We start from the raw sequence: 19,543 nt of genomic DNA on the forward strand, positions 1-19,543 counted from the left end.
TGTATTCTGAACAACATGCTTCTAAACATTGAGAAACTCATTACCATATCCTTCTCTGAGATCAGTTCGAATCTTAATAATAAACTATGGCACTGAAACAAATCATTGGTATTGCTGCTGGTGTTCCTCACCAGTGCCAAACGAATGCAAGCATTTCATTTGAGATGAAAATTGGAGTAGGGGGAATGAAATTATGATGTATTTCTAATATATCCTTGGTAATTTGGGAGACCCTGCAGGGCTGACTTTATTACCAAGTGAGATACAAATATTTTTGCCGCGATGTATTACATCAAGTCTGGACAAAAAAAAAAAAAATGTGTCTTGTACACTGAAAATGAAAACCAGCAAACATATCATCTACTGCTCCTTTAAAGGTATTCTGAATCGTTGATGTGACAATCAGAAACCCATTCCTTCCTCACAGAAAACATCTTAGCATTTTTCATGTTAAATTTCTAAAGTCATTTTAGTTTACAGGATCAGGGCTCAAAAGATAAAGATTCTAAAGTTATTCTGATAGTCTGCTTGAAGCCAGAGATGTACTGTAAATCCCCCCGAATATCTGAAATGCATGCTTAATATACACTGCATGGCTCATAAATAATCATGCTCTCTGTGGATACCCATTTCAAATGTAACACACAAAAGGTTTATTGACAGCTTAGTGAAAGGCTAGATTTATGCATAATCACTGTCCGGGTTTTAAAATGTGGTGAGTGACCAGATATGAACAGAATAACTCATCTCGCCGTTTCCTTGACAATATGGCTCGTTTCACCGCAAGATGTAATGCTTCACTTAGAATATAACTGCAGTCACAGAAATTGGTCTTTAGAAAACAATCTGAAATTAATTAAGTATTCTGCAACAGTAAAATGGCATCTTTGTCATTGATTTAAAATAATCAAAGCATTTAGTTGCATTACCATACAACATAATTCTTATTAGACTTGTTATAATGGGTGTATTACAGAAGTTACCTTCTATTTCAAAGGCCTTGGGGATCAGTTTATGAGGTCTCATGTGAGAACAGTAAATGCACAGCCATGCAATGTCAGATAACAGTCTAGTGACAGTGCTGGCTGGGAAACAGGTATTTCCACGGACAGCATCTATATTCACCTCACAGCTCAGTTTTTTTTCTTCTTCTTCTGATCAATCTTGCATGTGAAAGTCAGGGAGGCTTACATTGTCTTTCCCAAAAACGCTAAAAGCAGCAACATGGCAAATATCCCTAATTGTCTCATTAGAAAAGAAGATCGTGCCACTAGAATGGGTCTGATTTTTAGGTATTGATTTTTATTTTACCTCACGTTGAAATTAGCAGCACCCACAGACATTGTAATTGAATTTTTACGTCTGAAGTTCAGCTCTGAAGCTCAGTGTGCTTTGAATGACAAGTCTCCCGCACAGATAGTCACCTGCAGTTTGAAAACACATGCAGCCTAATAAACAGGAACAGTACAGAACAGCAGAGACAAAAGCCAAATTAAATAATAATCAAGCAAATCTTATTTTGGACTCTGTGTTTAAATAAAACACCCTTTTAATTTGTAGTAGTAGGTTGTTAAACATAATAATGAACATAACAGTGTGATCTTCCCAAGATAATATAATCTTAGGCAATATTAGTATGGGGTATTATGTTAATTTATGCTTAAGGTATAGGAGCAACACTATATTCAGTGTATTTTTCTTTTTACAATCATCAGTGGTAGGCTAAGTCATTTCATTAATAGCCAACATTTTTGGATATATGTAATAAAGCTCTTATTCCCATCATCTCTAGGCCTGATGCAGACCACATAATGAGTCTCATGTCAGGTTTTTATGACTAACGTTCTTATTGACCTCTCCTTCACATCATCTGCAACCCTCTCCTCTGATTGGCTCGCGGCCCTTTGAGGACGAGAAAAAAATCTGTTTAAAAGTGCACTCACGTATTCAAGCACAACATGTCATCAGACTTGCCTCATGGGAAGATGATTGTCCACCAAGACACAAGCCATGGATTTGTAAACACACACATCGGCTATTTCATTCCATTTAGTCTCCGAATGAAAATATATGCATCGAGGGCAATCACAGAGACATAAGCCGCGTTTATTCTACTCGCTCATCATGCAATTTGGCGTTCAAGACTTTACAAAGACACCAGGAAAAGGGAATATCGTTCATAAATCCACAGTCTGGATAATAGTGTGTCATTTACACATTTTAAAGCAAATCAACTATCTTGTTAGCATAAGGAGGAGTGGATATTGAGTGCTACTACTGTAGTGGCTGCAGTGTTTCTCGTCTTGGGCCCTCAAGGGGCAGAGAGTCTCCTTACCTTCTCATTCCGCATACACTCCTTATATAATCAGTGAACAAATGTTTCCCTAAATGTGCACAATTTAACTCCTCTCTCAGGTTTGAACAAATACGGATTTAAATACACCTATAAATCCTGGAGAACCGTGGCCCTTGATTACCAGAGGACCGGTGTAGCACGTCACACTTTGTCTGAGACAGTAATAATGTAATATTTTCATCCCGTGCATCCATCTTTCCAAGCTTCTTCGTGTTTTGTTGGGATGTTTTGGAATCAACGTACCAATTCGCGGCCAGGATTCCGATTCTGATTACAGTGAAATTGTTTTAAATTCAGATCTCCTTCTCAAACAGCTTCCCGGTGCCAACCTTGTGAAGACGCACGCTGTAAACAACGTGACTGCAGTACGTCGCACACGTTACAGAAATGGTTTAAGATCTAGGCATTGGCCCCAGATATGTTCTAGCAGTGGACGCTTTGAACACACGGATCTGCACTTTTAAAGCCAGATGGAAGCAATCGCATGCAAATTTGTGGTCTAATGCCAAGGTAGTAATGAACCTCTAAAAGCCAGCACTGCAGCCAGTAGGAACATTTGTCTTATTATGTAAAGTCAACTGTCTGTTTTTTTCTTCTCTTCACCAATATATTCAGGTGCGAACAGCCTTCTCCTTAACAATCGCAGCACTGAGCATGGTGTTAGAAATTATTAAAATTTCCATTAAACTCATGGTGGCTCCTGTTCGTGGCAGCGGCTCCCTGTGTTTCATGCGCTGGAAAGCACTGACTGATCCCCTTTTAAGAGTCCGTGGGCCTCCCTCCACTGTCTTTACAGCCTCCTGTACTTTCTTAGTCATTTAAATACTTATATTTAGCAGGCAATATAATGAGCTTACTACTTACTTGGAATGTGTCTGAATTTTAAGTGATTTAACAGATGTATGCTTTGCTACATCTGCTTGTTATGGAGCTGTTCTTTGGTGTTATATATTTTGCCGGAATTAATTGTACAGTGAACGTTTATGATATTGAAACTGGGTTTGAACCTCTTTGACATGTATTTGTAAATCATGCTTCGTTGACTTCAACCTGGTTTACTTGTCTAACTGAATCTACGTAGGCTTACAAACCCCAGTGTCAACTGTATACTGTATATTATATATTCATATATTTATAGGGAGAGAGGACGAAGCATGGTTTTAAGAAATAGTGTTATGCTTGCTTGCTACATATAATTTAAATAACATACCTGTCCTTTTTTTTCTTCCCATATTTAACATCGGAGAATTCTGGAATACTGGAAGTGTTTAGTAGAAAGTAGTTTGGACATTAACATCAACTAAGACTCTGAAATCCTATGAGATTATCCCCTTCCCCAAGTTTTTTTAACTGCAAGTGTGAGTGTATTATCTTAAAAAACTTTGAAGCTTCAGGGTCATTTCATTTTTGTACCACGTGACCTCCCAATTGTTTAATTAAGCTTATGAGTTTCTTAATTGAACCCATATACATTTCTAAAACATTTTTAAGATGATGATGATATCAAGATACCAGTACTTCTGATTTCTTGGCCTAGAGATGCTACCCGTAAATTACAGCAGAATTCTGTTTACAGCTGGGACAATAACCATTATACGTTAATAGTCTGAGGCATTTTCACCAGACAGTATATTGTCATTGTTAGGAGAAAAAAAAAAAACATGGTTGATTAAGGTCCATGTCTCCTCTGTACTCCACCTTGCAGTAATGCCCTATATTTCTGTTTTGCACATCTTAGGGCAACAGGCCAGGGGGGGAATTTCAGGAAATAATTAGAGCTGCCGCGAAGGGAAGATGTGTTTATCGTAGATGTGATTTGATCTTGACCCCAACAATGTAGACCTCAGACAGCGTCTGACCCCGAGACATTCATCCCTCGCATGCCGAAGTTACCCGAAGCAGTGAAAATGACTAAATGTGTGACAACAATATAAATATGATATGGCAGCTCTGTTGGGCTGCCCTGTTAAAACAATCTTCTTAGTCTTCTAGTATCCTCCTAAACAACCATGAAACTAATCATCTGTACACACCCCCCAGGACTCCAGGAGAGCTTGTTAACATTTGGTTTCGTAATTGTGTTTAAATGTTGCCTGACATAATGCAGCCACTGTGTTTTTTCAATTAGCAAGCGGATTCTTAATGCTGACATGAACAACATTTAGTTACAGAAAATTTGGCCTAATTTAATGTAACTGGCTTGATTACAATAACACCTGCACATGTGATTAAAATTAATTGCAAACTATTAAGCTCAGTTAAAGACCATATTTATATTCATCCTGCTCAGTTCCTGTTGGTTTGCACAGGTACACATCCAGAGGTTCAGAATATGCTTTTTGGCCAAGTTTTTGGACATGTAGTTATCTTTATAGATCAGTTTATTTAATAATTATAAAGCTGAAAGAATTACATTCATTTTATAAATAATGTAGACTAGGCAGTGCTGACCTCTGAGAAGTGGTTTAGTCTTTGCGTATGTAGTAAAGAAGTATTGAACAGATGTGTGTGTAGGAAAGTAAAACACAAACTGAACATGCTCATTCTTTTGGAGTTTTCATCAAGTTTTTAACAGTCTACTCAGTTTTCTTTTTAATCACGTACAACTGCTCGTTCAGACACGGGATTTCCATTTGAAGGTAAGACTATGGGATGAATCACAATCTCAAGGATGCCGGTTCAAGGGCTGGTCATGTCAAGATGCCAATCTTGGCTTAAAACCCACAAAGAACTCGTCTGTGTTTTTATTCTTGTTGTTGTCTGAACAAAAGCAATGCCATGGTGGAAGTGGTAGAAAGACTTTCTTTCTTGGTGGGTAGAGCAGCTGCAATAAACTTTCCTGCCACCTCATCTGAAGTCACCAATCAGAATCCCATTACCGCTGAGGTCACGCCCCTGTGCTCCGGGGTTGCGGAGGGTAGCCTGGAATGGAAAAACGGTTTCTTTTAAAGGGAATTCTTGCTTTAAAACATATTCAATTTTCTTACATTTCAAGGAGCTGTTTGAACTTTCTGACAAGAAAAAAAAAAAAGTGTTTTCACAAGGAGCAGGGCATTAATTTTTATAGGAGCATTTTCCCCCATCTAATCAATGTGAATGGATGGCCTCACAGGGAGGCCCATGAATATGCATAATGACCTCTGCAGGGCACATATTGACACTTTGTATAATGCCTCAAGCAATATCTTTTGAAATTATCACACGAAACAAAACATTTATACCGACAATAAATATTAATTTGCTGAGACAAAGTGAATTTGAATGGGGCACACATCTTTGATTGAAGAAGCAGCGCATATTATGTAGTGAAAAGCTTTCACTGTAAGAGAACCCATGAGGAAATGCCATTAATGCTTTATTAAATATACTTTTATCGCATAAGTTGTTTCTGAGCTTCGCCCTCCCTCGGTAATTGAAGGCGAATGAGATCCTTCAAACTTGTATGTGATTTAAACATAAACATGCCAGCGGCAAAGACCTTGGGGTCTGGGGCATATCCGTTCATTATGAAATGTGCACAGTGCCGTATAATTTCATTGTTTTAATTTGGTGGCGTTTAGAGAACCTGAAGGTTAAATCACCAATGTGCTATTTTATGGATTTTTTAGTTTTTTAGTAGTATTTAAAACATTGACTTGCATACATTCCTGTCAGAAGTATCTTTACATTTTAGTCTTATAATGCCTAGCGTTTAATGGCTTACAAAAAATGTGTAAATGTTTTGCTCATCAATCAGTGTTTGTTGACAATGTTTCTCAAATATCAATTAAATGGTCATTTGCAGTATCAAACATGAATAGTTATGGCTATCTATTCTTATTATGTTTAATTGCTCTCAGACATTACCCTAATTTCATGTGCCATAATAAACATATTTTTGAATGCAACACACATAAAATGTTAATTACATGGCATGTTAATGTATCGATGTGACACACACTTTTGTTCACATTTATTTCATTCAAATGGCATTTGTAACTGTAAAGGACAACCCTGATGGCCTGCATGCGGATTAGAGTAGACATTTGACCAATACGTTATTGAAAGCTTTCCACATTCCTGTACAGAACTGTGCAGTTTGATATAAAACCTGTTGTGAGACTATTTCAAAGAGTAAGGTTATCAATACTTGAATTACCTATTCTGTATTTCAGTGTATTGGACTTTTGGCATTCCATTAGTATTGCAGAACCGTATATCAAACACGCTTAGTATAATAATATAGCAGGGAGTTTGAAACTACCTGGTCGTTCTGAAGCTTGATGTACCCTTTTGTAAACCTCTTGATAATGTGATGCAAATGAGCAACTGTCCAGAATAATGACCTATCATTAATGCTGCGCGTGTGTACCTGCAGGGACAGGAGAGGCATTTGTCACTGCAGAATTTAGTACCTCATGCACATGAATTTTTACACAGGAATCCGTACACACGGTACAGTAATAGGTTTCATAATGATCCCTTATTCACGCTGTGTGAATTTACATGCATGACAGAAATGAAATACTTCAAGCCACTGTTTATGCTAATAATGACTGTTTGGCTTAAATCATGTGTATACTGGTTCGGCATTACACACACTACCGAAAGTAAAAGTATTGCTTTAATGTGTTGTTCCTTAAACTGTCACATTTATCTCAGGGATCAGCATAAGCATCTTAAAACTGGAAGCTAGCTGTGACCAGATAATCAACACCAGATGTTGCTTAACTTTCAACCAAGGTTCTTTAACAGTACGAGTGTCTGTATTTTCAAAAACACTACATAGCTGAAGAGGTTGAGATACGAGGAATATGCAAGCAAAAGATCCATTCCATTGCATTTGATTTAAATAAATATGTATCCCCTTTCTTTTTATATTCAACTAAAATATATACAGTTTAAAAAAAATGTAATACAGCTTTAATAGGGTTTCAATGTCTTTTTTTGTCAGTTTAGTCCTAATTGTCTCACAAAACTCATTTAAACTGGTTTACCTCTGACACGTGAATCAATGTTTCAGCCAAAATAAAAAAAATAAGCATAAAATTACATATTTGTATAGTTTCTACAGTAAACAGAGAAGTAGTAATGTGAAGGCTTAGGGTTGTCTTGTGAAAAAGGCACAATATAATTTAATAAATCTATAATCATCTCAGATCTGTTTTGCATGAACTTGTTTCTCTACGCAGTACTGACCTTTAACACCCTGCCAGACTAAACCTACACCAACCAAATGAGAAAAAGAACACCACTCACCTGACCTTGACTCTATTGAATTGTAATATGATAATCTCCACAGAAGAATAAAAAGATTGCAAACACTTAAGTATGTCTTGGGAGACAATTAAGACTGGATGGACAACAATAGACAGTTAATACACTGTTAATCTTGTCCAACAGTACAATAGGAAGAGGCAGCTGTGAATGCTAAGAAGGCAGGGTATTTTGATAGGAAAGATCTGCAGTAATATCACATCAAAATGTCCTCTGCGGCGTTGATCGTGTTCACAGCAAGCTAGCTCCTGTTTCTTTACTGTTAAAAGAATAGGAGCAGCAAAAGTGCTTCATAAACACTAATACACACATGATATTAAACTGTACACGAATTCCCACAAGGAGCATACGATTACTGATAAAGCCAATACTTGTCCAGCCACCTTGATTTCTTCCTCACGTGCGGTTCAGATCGGTGGCACGAAACACGACTGTAACCTTTGCCTTCATGCAACAAAATCAATGTCGGTGTTTTATTATTAGAAAGCCACAGTATCACAAACGACGACCTTTGTCGTGCGGTGGAAGGAGGAGAAGTAACAGTGTGCGATGGAAGATGTGTCCACGGAAAACGAGCAGGAAGATACGCAGAACGATACTGGGGGCTAGCTTTTTATTTCTGCCCTTTTTTCCCGTTTCAGAATATATGTGCTAAGAACAAAATGGGTGTTATTTGTCTGTTCCCCATGTGGTTGATAAGAAAGATTAAATAGCTTACAACAAGGACCCTATTTAATTTGTGATATAGGAAGAAATCATGCATCCAGCAATATTACTCCTCTACTGCAATATTTACACCTAGGGGGTCTCATCAGTCTCTGTCTTTTAAAACAATCTACATGAAAGACATGAATGATTTAATTACATTACCCAGTTTATTCACCCTTTAACAGCTGCAACTCATTACTGCCCGTCCTTATTAACTACCGTGGGTAGTGTAGTATAACTACAACTTCCGATCTCACTGTGCTTTTTGTTAGGCGATGGTTGATTACGAGGGGTAGTGTGGTTATAGAACAAAGCGTGAAGGAAAATGGCCATCTCTAATAAAGATTTTAAAACCACTCAATATGCTTTAGATTGCGAAAGGCAGTATCCTAAGGAATTACATGCGTACAGTGTTTTGTACAGCCTGCAATGTCACCTTAGATCACAACTGTAAGTCAAAGTTTTCATTGCAGCCCTGACAGTAATGACACTCAAAACGTGGGACATTCTGAACTTGTGGAAGCCGTCACAAGTGCAAATATACCACTGGAAGTGTTAAGGAAGCACATTCAAAATCTCATTCCTAACACAGGTGCTCTTCCTTCAGCTCACATACTTCGTCAGGATTACTTACTAAAGGTGCTTCAGAAATTCATTGTCCGTTCAAGTATGCCGTGTGTCATTGTCTAGCGCGATCCCGGGCACCTTGTCAGATTCAATCTCAAAACTCGTCAGGCATTTGATGATAGCTTGTGATACAGTCGAGTAATTCACTACTTTAAGGACAGTACTATCCCAAAGAAAATACTGCAGCTTTTCTGAGCCGCACATTTGGGGTAGAGGAAGGATGTACAGAACATAATTAGCTTTGTCATCCATTGAATTTTCACATGCAGTGCCTTTGAAATCAGCTTTTTTAATTCGTTCCGTCAGCTCCTTCTTGTGTACTTCAAGCACCTTTCGTAAGTAATCCTACGTTTGATAGGAGCAACGACAAGGCTTGTAGCTGGATGTACAGCGCTAACATTTAATGCCTGTAAATGTTTGTTAGGCCTTAGCTACATTTTAAGCCTTAAGGTTCTTTCACACTGAACGTGTTGCGTCAAGGCGTGACAGTCTGGCATATTTTTTAATACAATCCATCCTATGGAATTTTTCACACTGGCCACATCGCATTAAAACTGATGCCATCAAAAATAGACTGTCCTGTTTTTTGTTCACACCCAGCGAATTTTTTTTATCTAAGTAATCAAATTCCAGCTCGTAGCAACATGAAAACAGATGTCAATAACCTAGCTGTCCAACCAGATTAATGTCAATGTATACCTAACATTGTGGCAAAGCTAATAAAAACTACAGGATCACATTATAGCAAAAAAATATATTGTTTACAATCATGATTATCCACTCCAATTTGTTTGTTCAACGTGTGATGTAAGTTCATGTAGAGCATTTCCAGCCCCTCAACATCCTTCCTCGGTAGCTTCTCCGAGTAGCTGCTGTGTGGTACTACATTAAGGAAACAATGTATTACTCCTGCATGTATACGATGGAGTGCTGTCACTTAAATGTTTGCAACAGAAATTAGTTTTTTTCTGAACAATGTTACCAGGTATAAAATAATACTTTGTGTAAGATAGAATAAATGTACATAATTCCATTTTTTTGTTGTTGCCGTTGTTGTTTTCAGAGACGAGATCGACTGACGGTGATGTTTTTCTTTAAATTGCAGCAGAAAAGTTTTGAAAAGTATCAAAAGCATGTACTCCCCTGGAAACGAACACGACTTGCGGACTTTTACACATTACGGCTACTTTCAAATAGAATTTGGGTTCTCTGCAGTTGTTCGCCACCATTTTATAAATATTCATCCCGCAATTTAGGTAGGGCCTTACTTATAACATACAACTATAAACTATATCTTAGAAAACAAATATAAGCCCTTCAGTATTTGCAGTCTAATTTTCCATTTTACCCTCCCATGTTTTCCTGACCAATCAGGAAAGGATAGATCAATATTTCCATGAGCAATTTTCTCAAATAATCTTTCTTGTTATGCCCAAGGTTAGTTTGTTAAATCATTTGAGAATTCAGTATAATGACCCTCCCTTTAATATAGTATTGTGGATCTTAGCTTTTCTGTCGATCTTCGGTTCAAACTGCTAAACATACCCAACAGCAGCAGGGGTAGAGCTGTTCAAATGATTCACTTGTCCACACGATTAAGCCTTACTTAACCACAATAACTCTCCCAGCTCCCTTACACAGGCTTCATTATGCTTTAATTCATCATAATAAATATCCTTCCAGCTCTGATCTCTGCCAACAATTTGCCTCTCTGACTTCACAGACGCTTGTGATAAAGGCTTTGCTGCTGTTTCAATAGATTCCACTTTGTTCTTTCCCACCAGAGTATATGTTTTACCCATTTTCTGAGGATGTTTCGTTGCGTCTTTTGCTGCACCCTCTTGTAATTATTTCTTCCCCACTGGGACTATTATAAATGAGCTGCTTTTCTTAGGAAGTAATTATGAAGCGACATATTGGATATTTTTGCAAAAATGTTGTAGCATTGTACAGTTTGTTTTTACTGTAATGCAAGTACATGTGTGTGCATATATACCGTCAAGGTCAAGTGATCCTTGAATCCATAGTGATTTTTGTGTTGTTGGTGGTGTTGATGTTTAATTGAACTATGCAACAGGAAACCCACAAGTGTTGACACTGTCTTTTCCTTGACAGGTGCAAGTGCAACCTTCATGCCAACACCTGCGTCTTTGACAAAGAAAAACTGTCTTGTGAGTGTGAGCACAACACCACGGGCCCAGACTGCGGGAGATGTAAGAAAAATTACCAGGGCCGAGCTTGGAGTGTCGGCTCTTACCTGCCAATCCCAAAGGGAACTGCAAATATCTGTGAGTAGCTTTTTAAAGAAATGGCAGGTTACTGTGCCTTGAATGGCGCCGTTAATGACCACTGGGAGGGTGAAATCCACAGGGTTTTGATTTCAACAGAAAGCCTACATTTTCTCTTTGATTTTTTGCATTTTGATGGGTTTTCATTTATATTCAATGAAAGACCCCGTGTAAAGAATAGCTTTTACACATCGGAAATAATACCAGTCGTGTTTGTGTTTTGTATTTTTATTTCACAATGCTACGGCGGTCTTCCTGAGCATCATCCTGATCAGAGTAGAGTATGGCACCACATCTGTTTAATCCCAGGGTGCAGGCAGGGGGGCACGGCGCCTTTATAAATCTAGTGCAGCTAGTAAGTCTTTGCTGAGGGACTTTCATGCAGCCCACTACTATCCAGATGGTGGAAACCAGGCACTTTAGCCCCTGAACGCAAAGTTTACTCTGAAGTAAGCCACTGCTATTAAATAAATGCCATATGTTTCTGTGCCAAGCTTTATAGGGCAATTTGCAGTTCTAGCAGAAGGAGAGGGGACTTTATGTAATGCTTAAAACCCCAAAAGGTTATACAATAATCACAAAATAAGACCTTTGTCATGGTTGAATGAGGTCATAAAAAGTAATTTTCTTATATCTTGAGGAATGAGATTAAAATTGTGGGCTTTTTTAGTTTCATTATCAAATATAATTTTTCCATTATTTCTATTTTTTTACTCGCTGTTGGGGGAAAATGGCATGTTTTCTTCTGCCAGCTGCTGAGTGTTATGAGTCTTTGAAACTCACAAGGATGTGGGGGGTTAGGGCTTGGATTGACAGCACATTATTAAAAACAGAGCATTTGTAAGCATCTGCACACAAGTGATGAAACGCAATCTAACGGTAAACTATGTCATAACGCTTTGTTTAGAATAAATATTGACATAATTCGCTTTTCCGGGACTAAAGTGAATTGAAATAATTATTGCGGGAGATATGCCTAACATGATTTGTAATTTTAAAACAAATCATGGTCAATTCCACCACACTTCCCGCCTTCACTGAAAGGATATTAAACATATGGCACCCGCATAGAGACAAATGAGTTGAAAGTACAAATTTAATTAGGATTTAATACCTTTTTTATGGTATACATCTAGTAATCTGATATAATTATACTGGTTATAAATCACCATTGAAAAGACAATGAGCAGACCCTTATATATTACATTGCGGAATCTTTTATCTAATATTTCAAAATGAAATTATATTTCTGCTTTACCATCTAGGCGTCTGTGTTGCGGAGGGCCTGCAACATGTGACAGGAATGTAGCGAATGGAAATCCCTCTATGTCAAAGTAAAAGTTTAATCTGCATTACAGGGTTTTTGTTTCTAACCGTCGTGAAGAAAGCAGTAGAAGTATTCGCTTGAGAATCACATTCACAGTCCACTTCACAACTTCACAACGATCTCCGTATGATCATGGCTAGAGCCAGCTTTCACTTGAGAAAGACCCTGGAGCCAGTTGGGCTAGACTGTGCAGGAGAGAGAATTTCGTCAATAGGGTTGGTCTGGATAGGAGTGCATTTCACAAAGTTGTCCAGCTGTGTTTTCCTTCACTTTCTTGTGCAGAGAGCTGTTTTATTATACATGGCCTTGGATACAGATATTAGCAACAAAAGGTCAATGAAAGCTATTGAAAACGACACTTTTACTTAACTTTGACGGGCGTAAGAAAGGTGGTTTACATTTTGTGCTGCTACCCGTTGTCTTCCAGAGAGAAGAATATCATCACTTGATGTGTATGATGTGAAATAAATCTCCAGACACTTAGTGTGACCATTATGAAGTGATTGTGTATTAAAGGATGTTTTAAAAAAGACAAATGATAACATATTTAATTGGTTTAGTGTTCCTCACGACAGCAAATATTATACATTGCTCCTATATCTGAGTAAAACAAAATAAAATGTCCCACATATTTATTTGACCTGTAAACTGTAGTGACTGTACATCAGCTTAACAAATGCTATGCAAGTTTTCTTTTCCAGACTTTTGTTTTTTATTAGTAATACTCATAAGTCATAAGTCTGTCATAAAAATAAATGAATACGGTCCTTGGTATTATTATTCTGGAAATGATTTGCTACCATTTTAAGAAATTCTACCACCATATACTGTGACAGTCTGTTATCAGTTATTTATTGAAGTTGATATTGCACAGATTTCTATTAATTAAATCCTTACACCCTGTAGGGAATTAGTGAAACATGTATAACTCAAAATCAGTTGGTAGGAATGTGTAAAATGCCCTGGATAAAAGTGTAAAAATCAGATATGTCCCAGTGAGGATTCTGCAAGGATTTAATACTCTACATTGACCTAGACTTTTGTCTGTAGGGATGAGAACTGAAAATGATAAAAGCTTTTATGTGACTTATTGATTTTACAGCTTTTTAACATTTAATTATTCTCCGTTACAGTATTCTCTCTCCATAAAGTGGAGCTAAAATTGAAGCTACAAAGAGCAACTTTTAACATAAACAGATATCCATTATATTTGATCCTGTTCTGACAAACCTGCCAAATTGGGATTGTGAAAATCAGCCATAGTCGGTCTATTCTGGCTTGTGTGCCCCCGAACAATAGATAGATTGCAGTCTATCGTTTGTTTGAAATATGTAAATGAAAACTATATATTTTCCCTAAAACCATTAGTATGTCTGTATGCGACATGCAAATTAACTGTAAAAGATTATGTATATTATTATATGATACGGCTCATAAATTTTCATTTTTAATTAGTACACACTTACACAAAGCCTGCCAGATGTCCCACTATACACTGACATTGTTATTCATCATGTGCTCAGGCAGTGTGATTCAGTCACTAAGGAAAAATAAAACAGTGTTTTCCTCCAGAATTATCTAGTTGCTTGTGGTAACAGACGTTGCCATAGGTCAGGCATGGCTGTTGCAGTTACTGCCAGTCCATGTGATTGACACGAAGCACGATTCCATCCAAGAGAATAGCTGTGCTTCCAAAGTCAGATCATGATACTATTTTGGGGTTTTGAAGACACCAGCAATCAGGCAAAACCAGTCACAGAATGGTTCACTTTTTAAATAACCTTACTATTATAATTGCACCCTATTTCTCCTTTCGCTGGAAGCATTTATTAACTTTTCCCTAAACCTTCCCTTTGCGAACTTCAAGAATGGATAATGTACTTTCTTTCTACGAATGACATGGAGAGCTTACATCCTTTTGAGAGTGTGCTTGAACTATAATTAGGAGTTGCTTCAGAAAGGCCTCTGGAGTGTGTAATTAGTATTATCTAAAGGACCAGGTGGTCGTTGTGCCATATTGTGAAAAGAAGCTGAGAAGTGTGAGTTTTTTTTTTATTTTGTCATACCTTTTTTTCACATTTCTAATTATTTTGTATGCCCTTTTCACACACCGGTCCCCTACTGTTGTTTCTACCTTTGCTCTATTTTCTCTACACCATTTGTATCTTTCTTCTGTATACGCACATCTGTATTATCCAGACTCTCTCTTTGTACACGTTTTTATTTATTGCCTGTGAACTGATTTACATGTTAGATTTTTCTTTCGTCACTTTATTATATTTATTTATTAACAGGTACTTATTTTATCATCTTCTGGTTTTTCTTTAGCATCAGTCACATCCCAGAAGTTGAATCTGTGGCTATGACATCACAGACCCTGTTAACACTTGCCACCTTTAATTCAAATCAATTCCCAACACCTCTGAACGTTTGGAAATGGAAGCCAACTCCCATCATCCTTTGCAACGATAACAAACAAAGTAAACTCTATAAAGTGATCACACCTTCCGGCTGTTTTGCATTTTCCAAATGCTCTCTTATGTGTGACTAAGCTTCACTGCCCTTTGCAACAGCACCCTATTCCAGAGCCAAGCGTTATGTGAATGGTAATCCACTCCACAGGGAAAACATTTAGTGGGTGGATTTACAGTGGGTGATTACAGCACAACTGAACAGTGACTGAGAACTACATTAAGAAATTTAAACAGCTACTAATTGTAAGGAAGTGAGTGAATCAATGGAAAGTATGGTTTTGTCTCCATGGTATAAAACCGAAAGGGCATTCACAGAAGTCTTCTCCATTACACCAACATATTTTTCAGGCTAATATTACTGCCTCTGCCTGAGACAGAGTGATATATTCCTTGATGGGAAATAATTGGAAAGGCTAGCAAGGTAATGGCTCTAGCATTGCCTGCAGTGGAAAGTTAGGCCATCGTCTTTGTTTCCCAGATAGAGTTAATGAAGTTATTTCAACTACCTAGAATCACTTAAAATATTAACCTGTCTGCAAACGATATTAATGAATCTTTTCAGACAACATCAATGCACTGATGCAATTCAAAATGTAGGTATATTTCTGTTGGCATAAATTACATTTTGTTCCGTGCAATGCAAATACACACACACACATGTGGGTTGGGTTTCATTCATATACAGTTAGGTCCATAAATATTTGGACAGTGACACAATTGTCATCATTTTGGCTCTGTACGCCACCACAATGGATTTGAAAGGAAACGATGTTCTTTAAGTGTAGACTTTCATCTTTAATTTGAGGGTAGTTACATCCAAATTGGGTGAATGGTGTAGGAATTACACCCATTTTAATATGTGGTCCCCCCAATTTTAGGGGCTCAAAAGTATTTGGACAAACTAACATAATCATGAATTAAATTGTGAGTTTCAACACTTGGTTGCAAATCTTGCAAGTCTGGAACCCATAGACATCACCAGATGCTGGGTTTCTTCCCTGGTGATGCTCTGCCAGACCTTCACTGCAGCTGTCTTTAGTTCCTGCTTGTTGGGGTATTTTGCCTTCAGTTTTGCCTTCAGCAAGTGAAATGCTACACAGTTGGATTCAGGTCAGGTGATTCACTTGAACATTACAGAAAATTCCACTTGGAAGTCTTGGGTTACTTTCGCAATATGCTTCGTGTCATTGTCCATCTGCAATGTGAAGCGCCGTCCAATGGGTTTTAAAGCATTTGGCTGAATCTGAGCAGATAATATAGCTCTAAACTCTTAGAATTCATCCTGCTGCTTTTGTCAGCAGTCACATCATCAATGAATACAAGGGAACCAGCTCGCTTGGCAGCCATACATGCCCATGCCATTACATGCTTCACAGATGAGGTGGTATGCTTCGGCTCATGAGCAGTTCCTTCCCTTCTCCATACTCTTCTCTTCCCATCATTCTGGTACAAGTTGATCTTCATCTCATCTGTCAATAGGATGTTGTTCCAGAACTGTACAGGGTTCTTTATATGTTTTTTGGCAAACTCGAATCTGGTCTTCCTGTTTGCTGTTTCCATCTTGTGGTAAACCTCTGTATTTACTCTGGTGAAGTCTTCTCTTGATTGATGACTTTGACACAGATACGACTACCTCCTGGAGGGTGTTCTTGATCTGGCCAACTGTTGTGAAGGGGTTTTTCTTCACCAGGGAAATAATTCTTCTGTCATGCACCACATCCACCTGAGCTCACCAGTGTGTTCTTTTTCAGAATGTACCAACACACACCCGTAGAGAGCTCAAAATGTCAAGATGGAAAACTCTGTTTACAGTGTACTAATATACAATGATTTTACATAATTGGATCTGAACTTCTCTGTGTTTGATAGAACATCATATAATATATAATATATGACAAAACAAGCCTATTTGCAAAAAAATCTGATCGAAACTGAGTGATCTGTGACCGTCTGAATGAGACCCCCCCCCCCCCCCCCCCCAACGCAGTAGACTACGCATTTACCCCCCAGGCTCTGAATGATGGTAGGCAACTTCTATGCACAGGAGCTGCATGTAACTCTGCCAAATAATGCTTAAGAGGGTGTAGTAACACAGTATATGTACATTATTTTGCAGTTTTTAGTAACCTAACTTTTTTTTATACCTCTGGCAGTTTACCACTTACCTTAGACTTAACCATTTCAGGTTATTCACTGGACTTAAACTGAACTGCTTAAATTTCAATAACAACTGGAAAAATGGGGGTGTTCTAAAACTTTTTACCAGTAGTGTGTATGTGTATGTGTGTATATATACACACATATACAATGTTTGAATTGATAAAAATAACACAAATGTATCAGAATTTTTAAATTTCAGTTATTATATGACAAAACAGCTTACTAAACTTTCTAAACATTAACCGGTCTGTAAACAAGCATTATAGTGTATCCATTAAGCAGTGTTGATTGATAATCAAAACAAAATACCATGCAAAATATTAATAAAGGAATAAGAATAAATATCAATAATCACAACTGAGAGAATAAACTCGAAATAAATATTTTAATGCGGTAATAATCAGATCAGTCTTACATTTTTGGTATGTTTGTTTTAAAATGGTCCACTTCCTTATGGATACGAAACAATATAATTTTCAAAGAACTTCCAGCATGATTTAAATTAATTCAGTGGTTCACAAATCGAATGTGACATATAAGCTTTTACAGATGTGAATGTCTATGTTTAAGTAATGAGACACTCAGAGGCATGAGATGAGACGATAATCAGCTTGTAAGTTTGGGACTAGTGTCAGAATGATGCTTAAGGGAGTTGTTAGTTGAATCACTCCTTCTTTAACCAACTTGTGCTTTTCCTTTTGATCATAACGTAGTTTAAACTTTGTAAATTGGCATAATTACCCTACAGGAGCCATTGAGTATGAAAGCTTGAGTTTGCTGTAGACTTATTTACGGGTTACGGGAAATATCAATGTGTGAGAGGGAGGAAGAGATAACAAGGTGTTTGACTTGGTTTTAACATACATGGTGATATAGTGTTTTGTGCAGAAACATGCAGACAAACACATGAAAAGTGGCTATGAAATAAAACTACAGGACAGGAGCAAACATGCAACTTGTAAGTGAATAAAAAGGGAGATGAGTCATGGGAGAGCAGCAGGAGCATACGGGTGCAGCTGCGCAGTTATGTGTCGTAGTCAACTGTCAGACCCCAAGAGTCCCAATTCCATCACACTGTCACAGATCTTCTCTGGACATTTTAATATTTCAAAATTATATATGTGCTGGGTTATTTAAATTACTCAAATCATAAACAGTTGCGGTTTGTGTGGCATCCTCTCCTCTCTTCATTCTCTTCCTCACTCATGTCTGCTAAGAAGTCTTACTCAGTGACTCCAGTACTCAAAAAACCCACCCTCTCTTCACCCACCCTCAGCTCTCTTCGTCTCTATCTTACCACTCAGTCCTCGAGCCTCTGCAATCTGTTTTTAATTTTGCTCAATCTCCTATCTGTCGCTGACTTGTGCTCTGCTCGTGCGGCCTCCCTCTCTTCTGTCCTAACCCTCCTTGATCTCTCTGCTGCCTTCAACACTGTCGATCTCTCCATCCTCCTCTCCTCCTTTGCCAGCCTTGGAATCTCCAGCACTGCTCTCACCTGGTCCTCCTGCTTCACTGGCCGCATCTGCCAGGTGACATGGCCTGGTTCTTTGTCTGCGACTCAACCTCTCTTAGCAGGTGTTCCCCAAGGATCTGTCTTGGGCCTTTCCTGTTTTCTCTCTACACTCACACTCTTGTCCCCCTCATTGCATCTCATGGGTCACCCCACCATTTCTATTCAGATGATGCCAAGATCCTTTTTCCTTCTTCAGATCCTCACCTCTCATCTCTTCCTGTCTGCTATTTCCTTCTGGATGCGGTCATCCCAAACTCGGCTACTCGTCTGGCGTTATCTCTGCATCATTCACCCACACTACTCCTCTAGCCTGCTCTCCACCGTCTCCCGAACTCCTCTCACATCCAGTTGAAGACTTCAATTCTTGCCTACCTTTGCCTCGACCACACTGTTTCTGGCATCTCTATTCATACACTCCCTCCAGAGCACAGCGGTCTTCCTGTGCTAGAAGGCTCTTTGTACCCCATTTCCGTTCTCCTTCCTCCAGAGACCGTTTCATTTTCCACCCTCACCCCTAAGTGGTAGAACAACCTACCCATCAAGGGCAGGACTGCACAGTCCCTGACCACCTACCAGCAAATACTCAATACACACCTGTTCAGATGGTACCTGTGACACCTGGAGAGCTCAGCACTCTTTCTTATTAAACAATGCTCAAAGCATTTTTTTCATTTTACTGTAACTACTTCAGTTCCTATGCCTACCTAAGTAAATACCAGGGACAGAACTCTATTATGTCTGCACTTGTTAGCTCATTTGTTCTAGAATTAATGCTTATTGTATTTTGTACTGATTGTATTTACTGCACTTCTTAATGTCTCGTGAAACTGTAAG

General features: G+C 38.2%; 1 protein-coding gene across 5 annotated transcripts in view; it reads left to right on the plus strand.

The window, feature by feature from the left end:
• Positions 1–19,543, plus strand: part of ntng1a (netrin g1a) — a 101,744-nt gene that overhangs the window by 56,891 nt on the left and 25,310 nt on the right. For all 5 annotated transcript variants that reach the window (XM_066692158.1, XM_066692161.1, XM_066692159.1 and 2 more), the window contains exon 4: positions 11,063–11,235. In XM_066692158.1, coding sequence (XP_066548255.1) covers positions 11,063–11,235 — 173 coding nt within the window. The remainder of the gene's footprint in view (positions 1–11,062; positions 11,236–19,543) is intronic.

The sequence above is a fragment of the Amia ocellicauda genome, chromosome 19 (assembly GCF_036373705.1).
Source record: "Amia ocellicauda isolate fAmiCal2 chromosome 19, fAmiCal2.hap1, whole genome shotgun sequence".
Taxonomy (NCBI): Eukaryota; Metazoa; Chordata; class Actinopteri; order Amiiformes; family Amiidae; genus Amia; species Amia ocellicauda.